The 20,176-nt window shown below is 39.7% G+C and overlaps 1 protein-coding gene across 6 annotated transcripts in view; it reads left to right on the top strand.

Moving 5' to 3' along the window:
* NPAS3 (neuronal PAS domain protein 3) overlaps nucleotides 1-20,176 on the top strand; it is a 948,130-nt gene that overhangs the window by 138,939 nt on the left and 789,015 nt on the right. For 3 of the 6 annotated variants that reach the window (XM_089523551.1, XM_089523553.1, XM_089523554.1), the window contains exon 2: nucleotides 8,285-8,374. The exons of the other annotated variants lie outside the window; for them this stretch is intronic. In XM_089523551.1, coding sequence (XP_089379677.1) covers nucleotides 8,285-8,374 — 90 coding nt within the window. The remainder of the gene's footprint in view (nucleotides 1-8,284; nucleotides 8,375-20,176) is intronic. 6 annotated transcript variants of the gene reach the window in all.

The following is a 20,176-nucleotide window of genomic DNA, read 5'->3' on the forward strand; positions in this document are numbered from 1 at the left end:
TGGGTTATTTAGTCCAATACATCTGTAAACAGCCAGGTTTGGCAGGACCTATCAGTTAAATTTTTGTCGCTGATCTACACCTCTTTTTTTAGGCCCCAGAGTCCACTACCTCAGCAATATGTACGTTATTGTGTCACCCATCAAACACTGTAGGGTTTTTTGTCTAGATCAGAGAAAGTTAATAAAAAAAATCAAGGGCTAAATAGGCCTATTTTATTTGGGAACAGTAGTTGGATTTATCTGGATATCTCCATTCCAGTTAGAATATACCGATACACAGTAATACTGAAGCATTTTCTATTCTGCTAGAGCCATGTTTTTTGGGGGATGAGTTGCTGTATTGGTTCTTGTGTTTGTTTGATTGTTTTGGTGGAGAAATATGAAATTATAACACTTTCCACCAGTATCTCAAGTGGTGGCAGCCTAAGGAAAGCATCATCACTTGATTCTGAATGAACAGGACTTGTAATGCTGCATAATACACAATGTAAAATTTTTCTTGGAAATAGAATCTATGGAGGATGGCTATAGAAAAATACATTGCCCTCTATCCTTGGGAGTTGTGGATAGACTTAGACTACTTTATCTGGCCTCTGGATTGAAGTTGAGAGGAGATCCATTATATCCTGATTTTTTTAATTAGCTGGAGGAAGTCACTATGGTCAAAAACACACTGCAGAAATAATCCAGTTTGATTCTGCTTTAACTGCCCTGGCTCAGTGCTAGGGAATTCTGGGAGCTGTAGTTTTGTGAGACATTTAGCCTTCTTTGTCAGACAGCTCTGGTGCCACAATAAACTACACTTCCCAGGAATCCCTAGGAACTGAACTAGGGCAGTTAAAACAGTCTCAAACTGGATTATTTCTGCAGACCTAATTAGGTGGTTTGGACCTAATACTGATTATTAAGGACATATTTTTGAAGAAATTATTTTGAATGGTTCTGTAGAAACTCCTTGGCTTTGCACAGGTGTACCTACGTTTGTTTACCCTGTAATATACTGACCGTGGGGTGAAACAAATGGGACAGAGGGAGTGGCCAGAAGCTGCTCCTCTTCAATTGCCCTGGGACCATGGCAACCAGATGCTGTGTTCCCAAGTGTGCCCGCTGACACAGTCCTGAAGAGGCCTCAAACAAGAGTGGCAAGAAACTGCTCCTTTTACAGCCAATTTTGGGCCGTGTTCAGTGTCCCTGGCATGGCCTTGGCATGGCCTCTGAGCAATCTGGGAGCATGTGTCATGTGCATGCCCTGTCCCTGGATCAGCCCGATGGCATCTCTTTTTGGCCCTCTGTTTGAGGCTCATATGAAAAAGGAAAAAAGCACTATGTTTATCTTATAAATTGGAAACAGCAGTTGTTGATCTTGCCACACATCCACTCAAAAGGAAAATGGATCTCTGAAATGACATAACTGAGTCAAAGGACATTATCACATGGGAGGAATGTCTCCCAATTTCAAAAGAAAAGAAAATAAGGCTAATTCAGAAATGAACACAAGTATGTGGATGGTTATGACATTACAGAAGAACACAGCACCCACCCCAAAGCCAAAGTAGTGCAAATGCAAAATAAATTATCATATGAGTACGTACCCTTCATAGTCTAGAATTCGAATTAGCACTCCTGCACATGCCCCGTGAGGGCAGAATCAGATCGTGACCTTTTTACACTTCCAGTGGGGCTTGCCTCTGGTTCCCGTGGTTTTGTCTTGTTTCATGTTATTTGTTCATTCATTACCCTTTATTTCACGTTATTTAGGCAATTCATCAATTCAAAACCAGTCCAAAGCAAACTTGTACTTGGTTTGAGCATTGGATTATGATTCTAGAAGGCAGGGATCAAATTCCACTGGGTGATCTAGTGCAAGTCACACTCTCTCAGCCTCCTCAGAAAATGGCAATGGCAAACCCCATCTGAATAAACCTGCCAAGAAAACCCAAAAAGCGGTTTTGTGTGTGTGTGTGTGTGTGAGAGAGAGAGAGAGAGAGAGAGAGAGAGAGAGACTGTGTCTGTGCCTCTAAGTCTTGAGCTATGGGGGGAATGGGGGGGAGAGAAGTAGTCCCTCCCATTTGGGAGAGCTGTGCTGCAGCCAGGTTGTGGGGGGCCTCGGTCCTCTCTAGTTCTAACCTGGCCCATTGGGAGTCCCATTGAAGGCAATGGTGCTGCCTCGCCATTAGTCAGAGGTAGGGAAAAGGGGAGGGGAAGCTGTGCAGGAACCAGAGCTGGCGACTAAGGCTACATCCACACTGGAGAAATAACCCAGTTTGGCATCGCTTTAACTCTTTGTGGCTCAAAGCTATGGAATTCTGGGAGTCAGAGTTTGTTGTGAGCCCAGAGCGATGCCCCTGAGGGGAAGAAAACAATCTCCCATTCCCTAGGCTGCCCCACTTCATCCTCCCCCAAAGGAGGAGGAATGAGGGAAGAAGAAGAATTCTTTGGGGCTAATAAAAAAGGTGGGGGGAGTTTTCTCTCTTTTTGAAGCCCCCTGGCCCTGGAGGAAAGAAGGAAGGCAAAAAGCTCCCTGATGGGCACAAGGGGCCAGGAGCAGGGCAAGCCCTAAGCCCACCATTTTGGGCAGAGAGAAAGCTTGCAGGACACCTAATGGAGAGCCTTCCCCATCCCACACTCGTTTTTGTCAAAAACAGCTGCTTTTCCTCCTGGGGAAGACCTAGGAGCCCCGGAAGCTAAAACAAAAAAGAGGATCAAGGAAATTGATGCCGGGGGGGGGGGGGGGATACCAGGGCCAAAACAGATATGCATATCACACCAAACAACATTGAATTGAATGCGAAGTAGGCTGGGAATAGGATTTGTGAATTTGCTAGTTCACCGAATTTACTTAATTTTGGCTTGATGTGGAATTGCGTTCGAAATGCGTTCCTATTTCCAGCGATTGCGTGAGGTAACCTATCACGCAATAACGTGAATACCCATGATTGCGTTCGGGATGACATTGGATTATACTTCCAATTTCTGTTGTGAGATAATGGGATAATGTAGAGCCTTCCCCCCTCCCGCTGAGAGAGATAATCCAGAGACATGGGGCGTGATGTCATCAGTACGCTGATGACACCCAAATCTATTTCTCTATGTCCCCGACTGTTGCAGTGACTAGGGATGGCATCTCTCTTTTGGATGACTGTCTTGGATCAGTAATGGGCTAGATGAGGGAAAACAAACTCAGACTGAATCCAGAGAAAACGGAAGTACTCGTGATAGGTACCACAAGTCCAGGGATGGAGTTTTGTCACCTAGTTTTGGATGGGGTCACACTTCCCATAAAGGACGAGGTGCGCAGTTTGGGAGTACTCCTGGATCCGTCCTTACAAATGACATCCCAAATAGATGCAACGGCCAAGCATGCTTGGTATCTGCTTTGGTTGATACACCAACTGCGTCCCTACCTCGACCGAAAGGACCTTGAAGCAGTAGTACTTACACTGGTAATCTCTCGGTTAGATTTCTGCAATACACTCTACTTGGGGCTACCCTTGTACCAAATTCGGAAGCTTCAATTGATTCAAAATGCAGCTGCCAGATAGTTCACTGGAACATCTAGGTTTGACCATATAACACCAATACTGAAATCTCTTTGCTGGCTGCCAATTAGCTTCCGGGTGCAATACAAGGTGTTGGTTATTACCTTTAAAGCCCTACATGGCTCGGGCCCGAGTTACTTGCGGGAGCGCTTCTCCCTACATAATCCGCCCTGTACTCTCAGAACATCTGGGAAGTTCTTACTAGAATATTATAATACCAGGTTAATGACAGCTTCACATAAGGCATTCACTGCCGCGGCCCCAAGATTATGGAATGACCTACCGGAAGAGATCTGTCTCATTACTACCTTAGAGGCCTTTAAGAAGGCACTCAAAACGGATCTCTTCTGGTGGGCTTATCCACTGAATTCCATATAAAAAGGTTATGACAACTGCTCTTCCTTGACTGATTGTTGGCAAATAGACTAATTGTAATTTTTAGAGAACTAACAGGAATTCTTGGTAAATGCAGTGTTATTATTTTAATTTGTATTGATTGTAAATTGTACTATGTGTCTTTTAAGGTTGTAATCCCGCCTTGATCTGTGGGAGAGGTGGGAGGTATAAATAAACTATATTATTATTATTATTATTATCATTATCATTATCATGATTATCATTACTATTATCCAAGAGAACAATCTTCCTCATGCCCACCAAAAATAATATCAGCAAACACTAGGTTGTGTTGAATAAAAAAATTAATATTTATTCCCTAATATTAAAGAATAAATAATTTAAGAGGGAAGTTATAGCCCACCTTCCTTTCCTTAGTCCACAAGAGTAATGTTGGCATTCTATGTAAGGTGAAACTGTTGCCTCTGGAAAGGAAGAAGAATTGTACTCCCAGTTGTTAATTCACATGAAAAATCAGAAAGGTTAAACTGATTTCTGTTACCTAAGGAAGTTTAATATGACACTGCTGAGATTATCAGACAGAGCCAATTGTCTGAAATTGGTCTGAGATACCAATGAAAGAAAGAAAGGAAAGGAAAATGCAGTTTTCAGAATATGTGTGAGACTTGCAACTTGATACTGTCCATAAGAAAACATCTATAAATGGTCAGCGCTAAAACCATGGCCCGTTACAGACCGCCTAAAAGCAGCGGTCTGCTGGCTCTGCCGGTTGCTCCGCGAGGGAGCCACAGCAGCCAAACCGCGCGACTCCCTCACGGAGCAAAAAGAAGCCCCAAAATGGCACTTCTTTCCACGGTGCTGTTATGATGCCGCGAGGCGGCAATGGTGCACTCGCAGCGTCATATGCGCCATGCAACATGCATCCGCAGCGTGTCCGCAGCGCGTCCGCTACGTAAAGATGGCGCCCCCATGTGTAAATGGACTCGGTCCGTATTAAGGTTAGGAGTGTCTGGAAGGGACGCCCCTTTCTCACCCTAATACGGACCCAGTCCGTACTTTATGCCCATCTGTAACGGGTCCATGTTACATTAATCAAAATATAATTCATACAGCCAGTGCTATGTATTGTGCTTGAAGGTAATGTCTTTCTGCAGAAATTTCGTTATTCAGTAAGATTCACCCTTCAAGGCCAGGTAAAATTTTAATGATATCTTGTATTTTGTTTAACATGCATAAAATTATAGGAAGTTCTTTGACTACTCAAGGAACTTGAAAGTCTGATACAAATTTAGTGCTAAATTTTATGTATATGCACAGACATGCAGGCGTGCCCCCAAACCAAAGCCATAATTTGAACATTTTAAAATACATGTGCATAATAACATAGGTAAAAATTATGGCTTAACTCTGAATTCCTTTTCCTTTGAGAGGCTGCCAGTTATTTGCATTACTTCAGAAAAGGCTCACCCCCCCCCCCCCCAGTTTAATATCTTACTTATCACAAAAAACCAGGGTCCAGTTAGTTAAGGTTTCAGTTGAACGTGGAACATGACTTCCTAAGCTTGTCATGCATCAAACTGTTATGGCTGGCAATTGTTTAAAAAAATTCATTTTGTTATGAACTAGCCTGTTTTCAACTGGGCTGTTCAGAGATGGATTGCTTTCTGGAGTTTTTGACAGGTGTAATTGTTAAGGCGTCATCTGTTCTTGTTTGCACAAAATACATTTTAGCCAACTGTAGGACTTGCCCGCTAATCTTTCTCACATCATTCCATTCTTTGCTTGCCACTAGACAAATCCCCTGTTATTTGACCAGATGGTGGAAAATCCATTCTCATGATAAGTTGCTTCTAGTTTGCATTTAGATTACCTGCAAAAATGGAACAATTTACTACTCTGCCTCTAACCATCTCTTCCCTCCTTTTTTCCTTTAGTTTGACTTCTTGTAACTAATTATTTAAATTCTGCCCTGTGAGTTAAAATTAGTCATAGCTTTACATGTTTCACATGTATGTAAATGCATAAAGTTCCACCTTGAGTTATATGATGGGTCCATCTAGATTTGAAATGACATGTCAAGGTGGGAGGAGGAGTTGTCTGATGTGCAAATGCAGCCGTATTTGAAAGGGCATTTTGGAACTTTTTAGTGAAAGCATGTAATCTTTTTTTTTAACTAAAAAAACCCAAGCTATAGAATGGACTCTCTCTCTGTCTCTCTCTCTCTCTTTCTGGTAACACTCGAGGCAACAGAAAGAAGATATAAATATTAAGTGGGTTTTTGTTTGATTCTCACAAGAAGTTGAGTTGTATAGCTGGCATTTAGAAAATACCCTACTCCTGTAGCTGTGTTCTTTGATAGTACATATGTTACAAAGTTATTAACCTTTTACTCTTAGCAGTATCACAAGAGAAGAAACAGCAGGCTGCTGATGCCCCAAAATACTATGTGAGAATGAGAACTTTTTGTTTACAAACCAAAGTGAAAGTGATTTCGGTTAACCAGTGCAAATTGATTAGGCTCAAATACTATTCAGTTCTTTAATTTTCAATTTTGAGAAAATATATACAAGAAATCAATTTAAAACCATAACATGGAACAGGAATATACAGTACCCAGAGTAAATAGCCAATATACAGTTAGATCTTGGGCAAAATCAATTTTTATATGGAACTTATGAGATCAACCCTCCCTGCTGACATAATGCGTTGAAGAACGAGTTATCAGAATTAATTTGGGCTAGGCTATCTGAAAGTCAGTTCCAGGGACAGAATATAAAACTGGCTTTATGAAAAAGCTTATTATTCCTAACCAGAAACTCCCCTTGCAGATTATCTACTTTGTGACTGACTTCACTGGAAGATTTGCCTGGTTGCAGGAGTGATTGAAACCCATCTAGTAGCTAATCCTTCATTTCTGGCACCCACTTTTGTAATGATCATAATGTTCCTATATAATAGATAGGAATCTCTGTTTCATAATTTTATTCTTCTTATTGACAGAAATAGTATGTTAAATATGACAGTGATCAATTTACACATTGTGTTTCTATGATCAAAAATGTATTTAAGCTTTCATATATGGAGAGGTACATTATAGAAATAGTCAAGTTCCCTTTACAAATTATGCTTGGGTGGTTTAGGATGTGATTCATATGATGATGAAATCCATCAGTATAGTTAACATGATCTGTAGATTGTTCAGAATAAACACTTCTATTGTTTAATTAAAATGGGTCCACTGTATGTTAATTCCAGTACTATGTGTTATAATTGGCATTTTTATGATTATGGGATTTATGTGGATGATTGACTTTAGACCAGCCATTTTCATTTCATTTTATTTCATTTTATTTCATCATTCCAGATTTATAAAGGATGGATAAAGGAGAAATAATAAGAGCCTTTCCATAACTTTCAAAAAATTAATAGACATTAATTTTAGAAAAGAGGAACAGGGTATTAGAATATTCTAAACATATTTAGTGCCAGTTTTCATAACAATTCATCACCTACAGTATATCAAGTGACAATTGTAAGGAAAAATAGGCTAGAATATTTCCAGTTATTTACATAAATAACTAACTATCAAGGAACTCTGATATTCAACTATGTAAAAACACTGTTCAATAAATATTAAAGCTGAAAACCTAAGAAAACAGATAACAGTTGCATAGTTTTGTACTAGTTGCTTTTCAAAGCAGAATACTCCTGTGAAATCTTATTAAAATAATCTATTGGAAAGCGAATAGATTACTCGAATTGTAGGTTAATTTTTTTTCTTGCAACAATAGATGCTATACTAGTAACCTGAATTTAGTCAAGAATGTCTAAATTGAATCTTATGTTAAGTGCAATACTTCATATTCCTTAATTTAAAATAAAAGCAATACTGAGTGGAATGGCTAATTGTAGATGCCAGAGTTATATGCTAGGCATTCATCCTCTGAAACTGTGGCCACTGGCCATATATTCATTAAAGACTTTATAAGGAAAGGTAGGAGAGTGTTAGGTGATGCAACTTTAAAGATTTTAATCAATCTGAATATTGATAGATACAAAGGAGAATTGGGAACCCAAATGTGAGGACAAGCTAAATCTAGTGCTAGCTAAATCTTGTATTACCCTTATTTTATATGCATACTGACACACACACGATTGTTAAAATTTAGTTAATTAGGGTTTTTTTGTGAATCCCATTTTTTTCCATTTTGAGAAGAAAAAATTGTGCTGCATTCCAGAAGTAGAATCTGTCCTCTATGTTGCAATGTAATAAGATGAAATAGATGTAATATATAATAACAGTACCTTTTAAAATAGTAATTGTCCTGCATTACAGTTGACTGTAGAGAATCTCTAGTCATGTATATCTGTTTTTGATACCTCTACAGAATAACTGTCCAGCATCCTCTGCCCAACCAATCAGAATGTAGGAAAATCTACAGATATGACGGAATCTACTGTGAATCTACCTACCAGAAGTATGTTGAAATCTGTGTGAGTCTTTCTTCTGGCTCGTGCATTAGTTCTGTCCCCCTATTGAGAAGTTAAACATGCATTGACAACTTACACTTCTGCTTGAATGAAATACCTTTGAAATGGGGGACAGATATATGTTGTTTTCATACTTGGGAATTGTGCTCTTGAAGTTAAAAGGGAAATAAATAAACCTCTAGGACTTTATTAAATCTCTTAGGTATGCTTCTGTATATTGCAGTAAACAAGTACTTAAACCCAGGAAAACCTAGGCAAAGTGTATTGCACAGGTGCTTCACATCTTAGGGATTTGAAAGGTGTGTTATGTATAAATTAGCTGTCACTTTTTTCAGTCGTGTAATGGAATGATGAGTTGTAATTTGCATAATCCTTTAAGAAGGCAAATTATACTGTCATGTAGCAGACTTAACATGCTAGCTAAGATTTCATAGCTTTGAAGCTAATTAGTATGTACCTTACAGGACAGTTAAATTGAAGCTGAGTCCTTTTGCTTTTTCAGTCATTTGCCTTTGTCCCTTGCCTAACAGTATCTGAATGTGTTAGTGACTAAAGAACATTACAAGTATATTGGAGGGAACCGTTATAGACAGATATTGGCCTCCACAAGGAAATGTAATATAGTTCGGATTTTAATATCTTCATAGCATTTCCCCCCCTATTACATTGTAGGTTAGATATTCTTTCCTTTCTTACAGGCATAAATTAAACAGTATTTTTGATCCAGGTAGTGCAGTTTGTGTGCAGAAATGGGTTTATGGATGTGAATCATCTGTACTAGATGCTCAACAGGCTGATGTGTGTGATAAATGAGATGATATCTAATCATGGGGAAATGCATGCAGAACTCCTTTTCAGTAGCCTGCAATTGGTACCTATCAGTATTGTATTCCCCCATATCTGGTTGACTGCTGTCAAAATAAAAATTAAGAAGTATATATACCACTGTTGAGAACAGATAGTACATAGGATATATTTTGATGGTACGATAGGAATGTTTGTTAGGTTGCCATACTGTCTGTCTATACAGTATCTATAATAAGATTTACATAACTAAATAGAAACTAGTTTTGTGGCTGTGTATTTTATTGTTGTTGTTTTATGCCATTATTTGAACAATGTCAGTTGAAAATCATTTGTTCGCTAGTTGTTTTATGCTTTCACTTTGGAGCATTAGTCCATTTTCCTGAAATGTTGCTAGCCCTGAATTGTGGCAGTGGTAGATTTTCAACCCTTTATAATTTCCAAGATATAGCAGCTACAGTAAAAAAAAAGTATAGAAGAAAATTAACAGGTTATGGAATAATATTTTCATTAATGAGATATGACATTGATCAAAGCAAAAAATGTAATTAAATTACAAACAGAAAATACATTTATCTTGAATAATCAATTTTAACTATTACAATATGACTACAAATCTATGAGCATTAGCTGTTGATAACTAGAAGCAAGAGAAAGAGCTTATAAATAAATTCGTGATTAAACTATAAAATTCACAGAGATTGTTGTCACTCAGGATCCTCCATTTACAGTATGTACAATTGTCTTTCTCTTGTTCTAGGCTGCTCGCTCTTGACTAGGTTCATATGTTTTTCCTTTCCTTGCCATGGCCTATGTTGTAGTCTAAAATTGCCAAAGAGAATTGAAAATTGTGATTCTGAAATAATTCTAACCAGTTGGAGTAGGAAGAAATTTATTTGATTTATTTAGAATAATCTGACAGGGTATATCAACATCATCTTCCATGAAAAGAGATTAAAAGATTGACATCCGGGATTTAACCCATCACTTATTTATTTCATATGCAAGAACAAATAATTTCAGATGTTTTATACTTTTGCACAAGATTTTGAGAGGTTTTGTGATTTTTTTGGTGCTAATTTGCAGTTCAGGACTCTTGAGGAAAAAATGTTTGAATTTCTTTGTGCATATCGACATTTTTTTTACAGAAATGGTGTACCTTGTATAAAATAAATTGTTTTCACTATAAAGAGTTGTTTTGCATTTAAAAACCCATTTTTAATGCAGTCTAATTTTTCTCAAAGAAAATTCAAAATCCAAAAAAAAAAAAAATCTCTTGGAAGTTGACAATTGTCTCAGTGGGATTTTCTACTGGGAACATGAACATTTGCAAGTTGGTTTTTTTTTTTTTTTTACATTTCCACATGATTTTTGTTGTTGTTGTTAACTGCCTTTGTGTCAATCTCGACCCATGGCGACCCTGCTGATGAGACATTTCCAAGCCCTCTTGCTCTCCACTACTCTGCCCAGCTGCTGCAAACTCATATTCATGGTTTCTTTAATAAAGTCCATCCATCTAGCATGTGGCCTTCCTCTCTTTCTGCTTCCTTCTAACTTTCCCAATATTATTGTTTTTTCCAACAATTCATGCCTTCTCATGATGTATCCAAAGTATGACAGTCTAAGTTTTGTCATCTTGGCTTCTAGGGATATTTCTGGCTTAATCTCCTCTATAATTCATATGTTTGCCTTTTTGGCTGTCCATGGTATCCTCAGCACTCTTCTCCAGCACCACATTTCAAATGAGTTGATTTTCCTCCTATCTTCTTTCTTAACTGTCCAGCTCTCACATCCGTACATGGTAACAGGGAATACAATAGCTTGTATGATTCTGACTTTTGTGTAGAGTTGTATGTCTTTGCATTTCTTTTCTAGTTCTTTCATAGCCGCTCTACCCATTCTTAATCTTCTTCTGATTTCCTGGCCGCAGTCCCCATTCCAATCCATGTTTGAGCTTTTACTATTTCTATTTCCTCATTGTCTAGTTTGAATGTGTGTAAGTTGTCTGTGGTCATTATTTTTGTTTCTTTATGTTCAACAATAAGCCTGCCTTTGCACTCTGCATGATATGCACTTACCTATTTACCCTTTTAATTTATATATAACCTTTCCTGAAAAGATCTCAAGACAGCTAACAGTGCAAATATAACTTTTAATATAATATCTGATTTGGCCCTACATCAAAGCCAAAGTACAACTACAGACAATCAGTTTCCTCAGGCAATAACCATTTTTCAGAGACATTTTACTTTTATTTACATTTTCCCTTCATTAGCATGAGCTAGAGGCTATCTGATATGGGGGAATAGCAATATCTTTTTTCCAAGGTGCCAGGGACTGATACTATATTAGTGCCCATTGACTGCAATTCTTGCTTTCTTTCCTGGAAACTCTCCAGGGACCTGCAATCATTGAGCCAGAGCAGATTTGCAGGACAAAGCAGTTCAATCCTGCTTTTTCCCAAATTGGGTTGAACCCCCAATGCTTGCATGGGCAGTCTGAATGCATATGGGCTGACCACATGGCATGGCATCAAGCCATGCCACTGGGTAATTTTTTTGTTGCCTCTCCAAATTAATGGTCTTCTGGAAGAGATCTGTCTTATTACCTCCTTGGAGGCATTTAAGAGGTCACTTAAGATGGATCTCGTCCAGCGAGCTTACCCACCTGACCTTATGTAAGAAACATTTTTAGGCCATTATATAATTCTATTGCATTACCACTTCATGCTGAGTTAGTTTTAAGATTAATTGTACTACTTTATTGATGTGTTTTTATATGTATTTTATTATTGATGTATGTATTTTAGCGCACTGTAATCCTGCCTCGATCCATCTGGGAGTGGTGGGAGAATATTAATAAACTATTATTATTATTATTATTATTATTATTATTATTAGATGTTTACTCATAGGACTGCAAATCCTATGAAAAGAAGCAGGAGGACTTGTTTCTTCTGTCTTACAGTGGCTCGCCTTGCCTTCTCATCAGGTGCCCCTTCCCTCTGGACAGACTTTTCAATATATCATGTCAAACAGAGGAAAACAAATCTTGTGTTGGTACCACACAGTTTTAGTTCAACAGTACAAACACACACTCTTGATTCTAGAGCAGAGCCTCCCCAAATTAAGACATCCAGAAATAAGATGGAAACAAGTTTCGATCCTACTCCATTTCTTCTTAATTGTTCTATGCTGTACCAAATCCAGTACAAGAAAATTGTCTCATTGTATAGCCTCCCTGCTACTCTTTAGAGGTAAAACAATGTCTGAGGGAGCATCTTTCTCCACATGCATGCACGCTCACACACATGCTTGCCCACATGTGAGGGTGTTTCTTTTTGACCCACCAGTGGGAGCATTTCCCTGTGTGAGAACATAGAGAAGGTCTTCTCAGCTGTGGTGCCCTATTATGGAATGATGTCTCCCAAGAGGTTGGGCTCATTCTCCCTGCAAGTTTGTTTTTAGCTTCCCTCGAGTTGAGCTCAGCTCATGGCAACCATGTGGGTGAGAAATCTCCAAGACACTCTATCCTCTACTGCTCTGCTCAGGTCCTGCAGGATCAGGCCTGTGGCCTCCCTGATTGAGTCCATCCCTCTGGCATGAGCTCTACCTCTCTTTTTGCTTCCTTCTGACTTACCTAGAATTATTGTGTTGTTGTTTTTTGAATGAATTATACCTTCTCATACAGTGTGCCTGATGGAAATAGGCTCCCTCTTTTCCACGCTCCCCCCTTGGCTATCATACAGGGAACTAGATTGGAAAGGGTGAAAACAACTGAGCAGTGAGCTCCCATTCATGGAGATAGTCTGCTTCTGGTTTTCAGGAATCATCCCATTACCCTATTACTATTCCCTTCATCCCATTTCTCTTTCAAAAACCTTTGGTGGTGGTGGTAGTGAAACTTGAAGGAGCCTTTCTAAGGTATATCACCTTTCACCAGTCCTGCTAGGTTTGTGTTTATCTGGCTTTCCAAAATTTAACCCCCATATACACATTAAATTGATTTTCTAACCTTAATTAATAAAACCTTGAAGTCCTAAAAGTAAGCAAAGGGAATAGATAGATAGATAGATAGATAGATAGATAGATAGATATCTTTCTCTCTCTCTCTCTCTCTCTCTCTCTCACACACACACACACACACACACACACACAAGGGAAACATATTTTTCTCTATCAGTCTAGTGACTTATTCTGTGTTCCTGTTATTAAATTGGACTAATATGGAACATAAAATGCATTAATGGATTTTTTTTACTATGTCCAATTTGAAATTCAATTTTAAATTTTCGTTGTATTCATCACAGTGCTGCTCTTATATTCTTATCATATCATCACAACATACTAGTTGGAGTGATGATCTGTCCATTTGTATACAATTCCAGACATATTTTTATTAATAAATATTTCCAAACTAGGGGTCTTCAACTATATAAATTAAAAAGCGACCCACTACAAAATATCAATGTATGTAGACTTTATTTCCCCCCAATGTATTTCAAGTTATGCTTTTAAAAAATGAAGCTATAGAAATGATGAGCACTGCTTCCAACAACTTATAGAAGAAGCACCATTTTAAAAAGTAACAGGTAAAAAGATTGGGTTGGATTAAAGAGTAAGAGCAGGAAAAGGTATACCCTACCAGAGAAGTACTTCCTTAATTTATTTGTTTCTCCAAGGGAAAATTATTAATTTTAGCATTTCTCATCCACCGCAGGAACATCATAGAATGTTGTTCCTTTCTGTGTACAAGGCTTTTCCTTAACCTTTCCCCTACCCCCTCCATAGTCATCTAGTTTTTCCTTAACCTTTCCCCTACCCCCTCCATACTCATCTAGTGGTCAGTAATAGGGGCAAGGAGTGTCAGATTGAGGAGGTGACTGAGCTGGAGGAGGGTGGGAGTACAGTCCTCAAATTTATTCGAAGGCTCAGAGGGAAAAAAGAGAGAAAGGGGCGTCAAGAAGATTTTCCTTGTCACACTTTTCTTTTACTTAAGATGCCCCCTTTTCAGGCCCCCTTTGAGCCTTAGAATATTTTTATGTCTCAAAGCACCATACAGAACTACTGTTCTGTTGCCTGTCCCTTAAATAAATAATGGGAACTAAACCAGTATTTGGAAAGCTGGAAATATTATTTCCCCCTGTTTGAAATGCCAAGTGGAATTAAGGCCCAGGACTGAATGAGCAGAGCGCAAAGCAACTGCACGCTTCCGGAACTCCGGAACATCCATATGGGGGCCGCCATCATGACATAAGTGACTGGCAGCATATAGACTTCGCTGCATGTCATTTACGTCAAGAGTGCACCAATGGCACACTCGTGACATGCACATGGCATCCCAAGAAGAACCTGTTTTTCCCAGGTTCTTTTGGGGACAGTGCCCCTCCACAAGGAGGTATGTACCGGGCCTAAGTTTCATGAACCAGGTACAAATTTACCAGAGTTTAGCTTGCATTTGGGCTTGTTCAGTTCTGCCACCATCAGCTTCCCTTCTCTCCATTTTCTTCTCCCTAGCCTACTTTGTTGTTGTTGTTAACTTCTCTCAAGTCAATTTTGACCTCTGATGATGCTGTGAATGAAATATCTCCAAGGCTCCTTGTACTCAATGGAATTGCTTACTTCCTGAATACTTATGGCTGTATCTTCTTTGATTGAGTTTATCCATCTGGCGTGTGGTCTTCCTCTCTTTCTACTGCACTCTATCTTTCCAAGCATTATCATTTTTTCTAGTGAGTCTAGTCTTTTCATGATATGGCCAATATACAACAGCCTCAATTTGGCTTGGTTTCTAGGGAAAGGTCACATCCAATTAGCTCTACTACCCATGTGCTTGTCTTTTAGCCATCCATGGTAGCCACAGAACTCTATATCAAATTTGTGAATATTCACTATTGTTTTAGTTATGGGTTTAGTTTTCTTAATGTTCAACATTAAACCTCCAGAGTACCTTGACTACTGCCCTGACTCCAGTGGTGCCTCGTGTCTTGCTTGGCGTTGTGGTGGTGCATTTCCCTCAGGCTTTAGTCTGAAATTTAAGTAAGCTGTCCGAGATGCTGAGTCTATTTTGGGATAGGTTAGTGTGACATTAAGGTCTTAGCATGACAGTGTTGCTAATGAGGTTGGCTAGTAGTTTTTCCTTCAAATAATTTCAAAGATATGGAGCCAATATGACAAAGGCTCTTTCTTCAATAGCCATCTATCCCACCATTTTGTGATGTAGCATGGTGTAGTGGTTTGAGTGTTGGATTGCAACTCTGGACACCATGGTTTAATTCCTCACTCAGCCATGAAATCCACTGAGTGACCTTGGGAAAGTCACATGCTCTCAGCTTTAGGAGAAGGCAATGGAAAACCTCCTCTGAAGAAATCTTGCCAAGAAAACCTTGTGATACTGTTGTCTTAAGGTTGCCATAAGTTGGAAACAACTTGAAGGCACACAAGAACTCTATATGGGGCGGCACGGATGTGACATTGTCAGGCCGCGCCAGGGCACATAGTATGCCCCTTCCCCAGCCACAAAAGGAGCTCCGAAACGGAGCTCCTTTTGCTGTTTGTGTCACTGGGCGCAGCCTTCAGATGGCTGCACCCAGCGACGCAGAGGAGAAAGGGGCCAAGCGGCCCCTTTCTCCTCCTCCCCGCTGCCGCGGGGTGTCCTTGGGGCTTGAAGCCCCCAAGGACACACCTTTCCAGGCTGCGGGGAAGGGGCCTTTTGCCGCTTCCCCGCAGCCTGGAAAGCTGCGGATCGGGGCCTCAGCGGCTGCCGCTCTGGCCGCTGAAGCCCCGATCCGGCTGGGAAAGGGGCGGGTGCAGGCCGCCACTTTTCGGTGGTCTGTAACCTGCCATTATTTTAAATGTTAATATTATAGTCTTTAAGTAGAGCTTGGTTTGAGATGAATTTAATACAAATCTTAAAACAAAATTTTGTTAACACTTAGACTTGTAATATTTTTAAACTGAATATTTCCCAAACAAATTGAGTCAGGGGATTTTCTAAGGAATAAATAAACCACAGTGAAACAAAAATTATGAATGCATTTATTAATGTATTCTATTCATTTTTGCAGGCTTGCTTCTGAACCAGGGACAAATAGGTCATAATGGGTGCTTAGATCTAGAAGATGCCGCTGTGTATATATCATCAGCCATATATGACGATATGGATGTTTTTATACTTCCATCTTTCAAATGTCTATAGTTAGTATTGTATTTTGAGAACTTTTTACTCTTTTAAGAAACATCTCATTGAGAAACATTTTCTCCAAGAACTACCATTTGTCTCTAGTTGGTCCCTTATCCTTTAAGTAAATAATCTTGTTTAGTGTCTTTCCATATGCACAGACAGAACCAGTCTCTCTCTTTTTTCAAGTGCAGACATGTTGTGACTGTATGACCAAAGTTTTCAAACTGTGCTCTAGATCATCCTTTTCTCACTTTCTGCCCTTCAGTTTTTTGTACTTCAATACCCATGTTCCTTAATAATAGACTGTGATACTATGGACTGGTAAGAGTTTTCAACTGAAACAATTGGTGGGCACCAGATTCATGGAGGTTGCTCTGGGATATATAAGGGCTTGTGTAAGTTGCAAATTAGTATACATTAATTATTATTCCAGCTACCTTGCATTTGTATTAATGAAATTCAAATATGGGAATTTCAAAATTGGAAGCTTTATTTATATCAGTAATTTAAATCAATCTTCTCTCTTGGTGAGGTAAATCATTATTTTAATGATTTAAATTGTGTTGGTTTAAATCAATTATTTCAGTGCACTGATTTCAAGTGGAGAGAGTGTTTAAAGATTTCTAGGAGACAGCTAATGCACATTGTTTTCTAGTCTTACATATTGACCTGTAGTATCACGTGAGGGACTTGCCGTTTCAAAACTCAGCATTTCAACTTAGAGCAAGAAGCTTCGTCCTTGTGACATAAATATGAAGATTTAATTTCTTGCTAGTAATGTTTGGGTATCATAGATCAAATATATTAAAAAAAACATGGAGAGTTAATGGCTGTTGTCCAGTAGTAACTAATTCTATAGTAATTGTAATTACATCCATTGGAGTTAATACGTAGAGAGATCATAGAATCATAGAATCATAGAGTTGGAGGAGACCGCAAGGGCCATCCAGTCCAACCCCCTGCCATGCAGGAAATCCAAATCAAAGCATCCCCAGCACATGGCCATCTAGCCTCTGCTTAAAGAACCCCAAGGAGGGAGACTCCACCACTCTCCGAGGGAGTGTGTTCCACTGTCGAACAGCCCTTACTGTCAGGAAGTTCTTCCTAATGTTGAGGTGGAATCTCTTTTCCCGTAGCTTGCATCCATTGTTCCGGGTCCTGTTCTCTGGAGCAGCAGAAAACAAGCTTGCTCCCTCCTCAATATGGCATCTTTTCAAATATTTAAACAGGGCTATCATATCACCTCTTAACCTTCTCTTATCCAGGCTAAACATCCCCAGCTCCCTGAGTCGTTCCTCATAGGGAAAGGTTTCCAGACCTTTCACCATTTTAGTCGCCCTCCTCTGGACACGCTCCAGTTTCTCAATGTCCTTTTTTGAATTGTGGTGCCCAGAACTGGGCACAATATTCCAGGTGGGGCCTGACCAGAGCAGAATACAGTGGTACTATTACTTCTCTTGATCTAGACACTATACTTTTATTGATGCAGCCTAAAATTGCATTGGCCTTTTTAGCTACCGCATCGCACTGTTGACTCATGTTCAACTTGTGGTCTACTTGTACTCCCAGATCCCTTTCACATGTAGTTTCATTCAGCCAGGTGTCCCCCATCCTATATCTGTGCATTTCATTTTTCTGCCCTAAGTGCAGTACCTTACATTTCTCTGTGTTGAATTTCATTTTGTTAGCTTTGGCCCAGCTTTCTAGTCTATTCAGATCATTTTGAATGTTGATCCTGTCCTCTGGAGTATTAGCTATTCCTCTTAATTTGGTGTCATCTGCAAATTTGATAAGTACCAATTCTGTCATCCAGGTCATTGATAAAGATGTTGAATAACACTGGGCCCAGGACAGAGCCCTGTGGGACCCCACTGGTTACTTCTCTCCAGGCTGAAAAAGAGCCATTATTGAGCACCCTTTGGGTTTGGCCAGTCAACCAATTACAGAGCCATTTAACAGTTACTTTGTCTAGCCCACATTTTACAAGCTTGTTTGCAAGAATGTCATGGCAGCATGAGCTTTCATAAACTTCAGTCTACTTCCTCAGATGCATATACTGAAATCTACGAAAGTTCATGCTGCCAACTTCTTTATTTCAGTTAGTCTCAAAGGTACTACAAGATCTCTCTACATATTGATTCTACAGACTAACATGGCTATATCTTTGAATCCATTGTAGTTGGTGCACTTTCATTGCTTTGCTTTGCTGCACCCCTGCATTCACCTCAGGACATTTTTATGCAGGTGCAAACATGTACATTTTCTGCCTTGGGTTGGACTATCCTGGTTCTGTTTCCTCCGGTTTTTAACCCCGGAGGATGGCTTTGATCCAGTTTCTGCCTGCTTTGGAAGCATGCATTATCTAAATGCCCTGCCTTCAAAGCAGTTGGCCCATCTGTTCCACCCCTAAATTACAGAACTTAGCTCCACTTGCCCTTGTATCATTTAATGTTAATTAAGGAACAAGAAGTTCAGAATCAGAGAATTCACCCATGTTTTTAATTCAGTAAAATGTTCTTCTCTTTATATTTGAAAACATTCATGCGAGATTCTAATTTAGCTATTAAGATTCTTTCTCTTCACAAAGGCCCGGTACACACAGGCGGGGAAACGCCACCCCTCTTTGCTGTGGATCATTACTGCAGCAACCAAATTGTGTGGCAATGATATGCCAACAGAAAGAAGCTGCCTAGAGCAGCTTCTTCCTTAGGATGTCATAAGGGCTGTGATGCAGCCCTATGACAGCCCTTCCTGGCACTGACGTTTGGGTGCTCATGGATACGTGCCCCATGTGGGAGGTGCCACTCAATAATGGTGCTGCCCGCACATACTAGGACTCAGGAGCGTGTGGTTGCTATACTCTCCTGAGCCCTAGTTTTGGGCCCATGATGGTGCTTCCCACCCATCTGTACTGGGCCAAAGGTTCTCTCTCTCTAATGAAAAGGAACAATACCATACTGTTCCTGTATTCTTTTTGCACATCTTTACAATGAAAGGAATCAGCTTTGCCAAACAAACAGTGAAAGACATTGGAACCTATAGGCTGCATGTTGTTGGATGAAGCACGTTCACAGCTGGATACCACACCATAAGCAACAATAGGGATGTTGCTTTCTATTTGCTATGCAGTTGCAGGTGCAGAATATGGCAGCCAGGCTGGTCACTGGTACATCCAGGGCCAGCCACATAACACCAGTACTTAAAGAGCTACACTGGCTGCCTATTCGTTTCCGGGCGCAATACAAGGTGTTGGCCATTACCTATAAAGCCCTAAATGGCTTGGGCCTAGGATACCTTGAGGACTGCCTCCCCATACATTCCGCCCCGCACACTCAGAACATCTGGGCAGCAGCTACTAAGGACTCCTGGGGCAAGATTAACCTCCACATCGAGGAGGTCTTTTTCCATCTCGGCCCCGACCCTTTGGAATTCGCTGCCCATAGAGCTCCGCACGATTACCTGTCTGGCCCAGTTCAAGAAGGAACTAAAAACCTCCTTGTTCAAGTTCAAGTTAGCATTCCTGGATGTAGGTTCCAGTTAATCTCCCCCCTCTGTCAGCAGTGGCAAGCTGGCCAGAATTGGTTTTTAATGTAATTTTATTAATGTAATTTTTTTTCTATTGTACGTGTATTTTAGTAAGTAATAAAAGTAAGTAAGTAATAAAATTTATTTGGTCATTGACCAGTATAAAAACAAATCACACAAGCAACATATCAATATAACAATAACAAATTAAAATATAAACTGATAGTAGACTGTACATGTACGGTATCAAATAGTTCTTTCTACACGGTAATAAAATG

The sequence above is a fragment of the Sceloporus occidentalis genome, unplaced genomic scaffold (genome assembly GCF_023333645.1).
Source record: "Sceloporus occidentalis isolate IW3139 unplaced genomic scaffold, rSceOcc1.0.p SCAF_4, whole genome shotgun sequence".
NCBI lineage: Eukaryota > Metazoa > Chordata > Lepidosauria > Squamata > Phrynosomatidae > Sceloporus > Sceloporus occidentalis.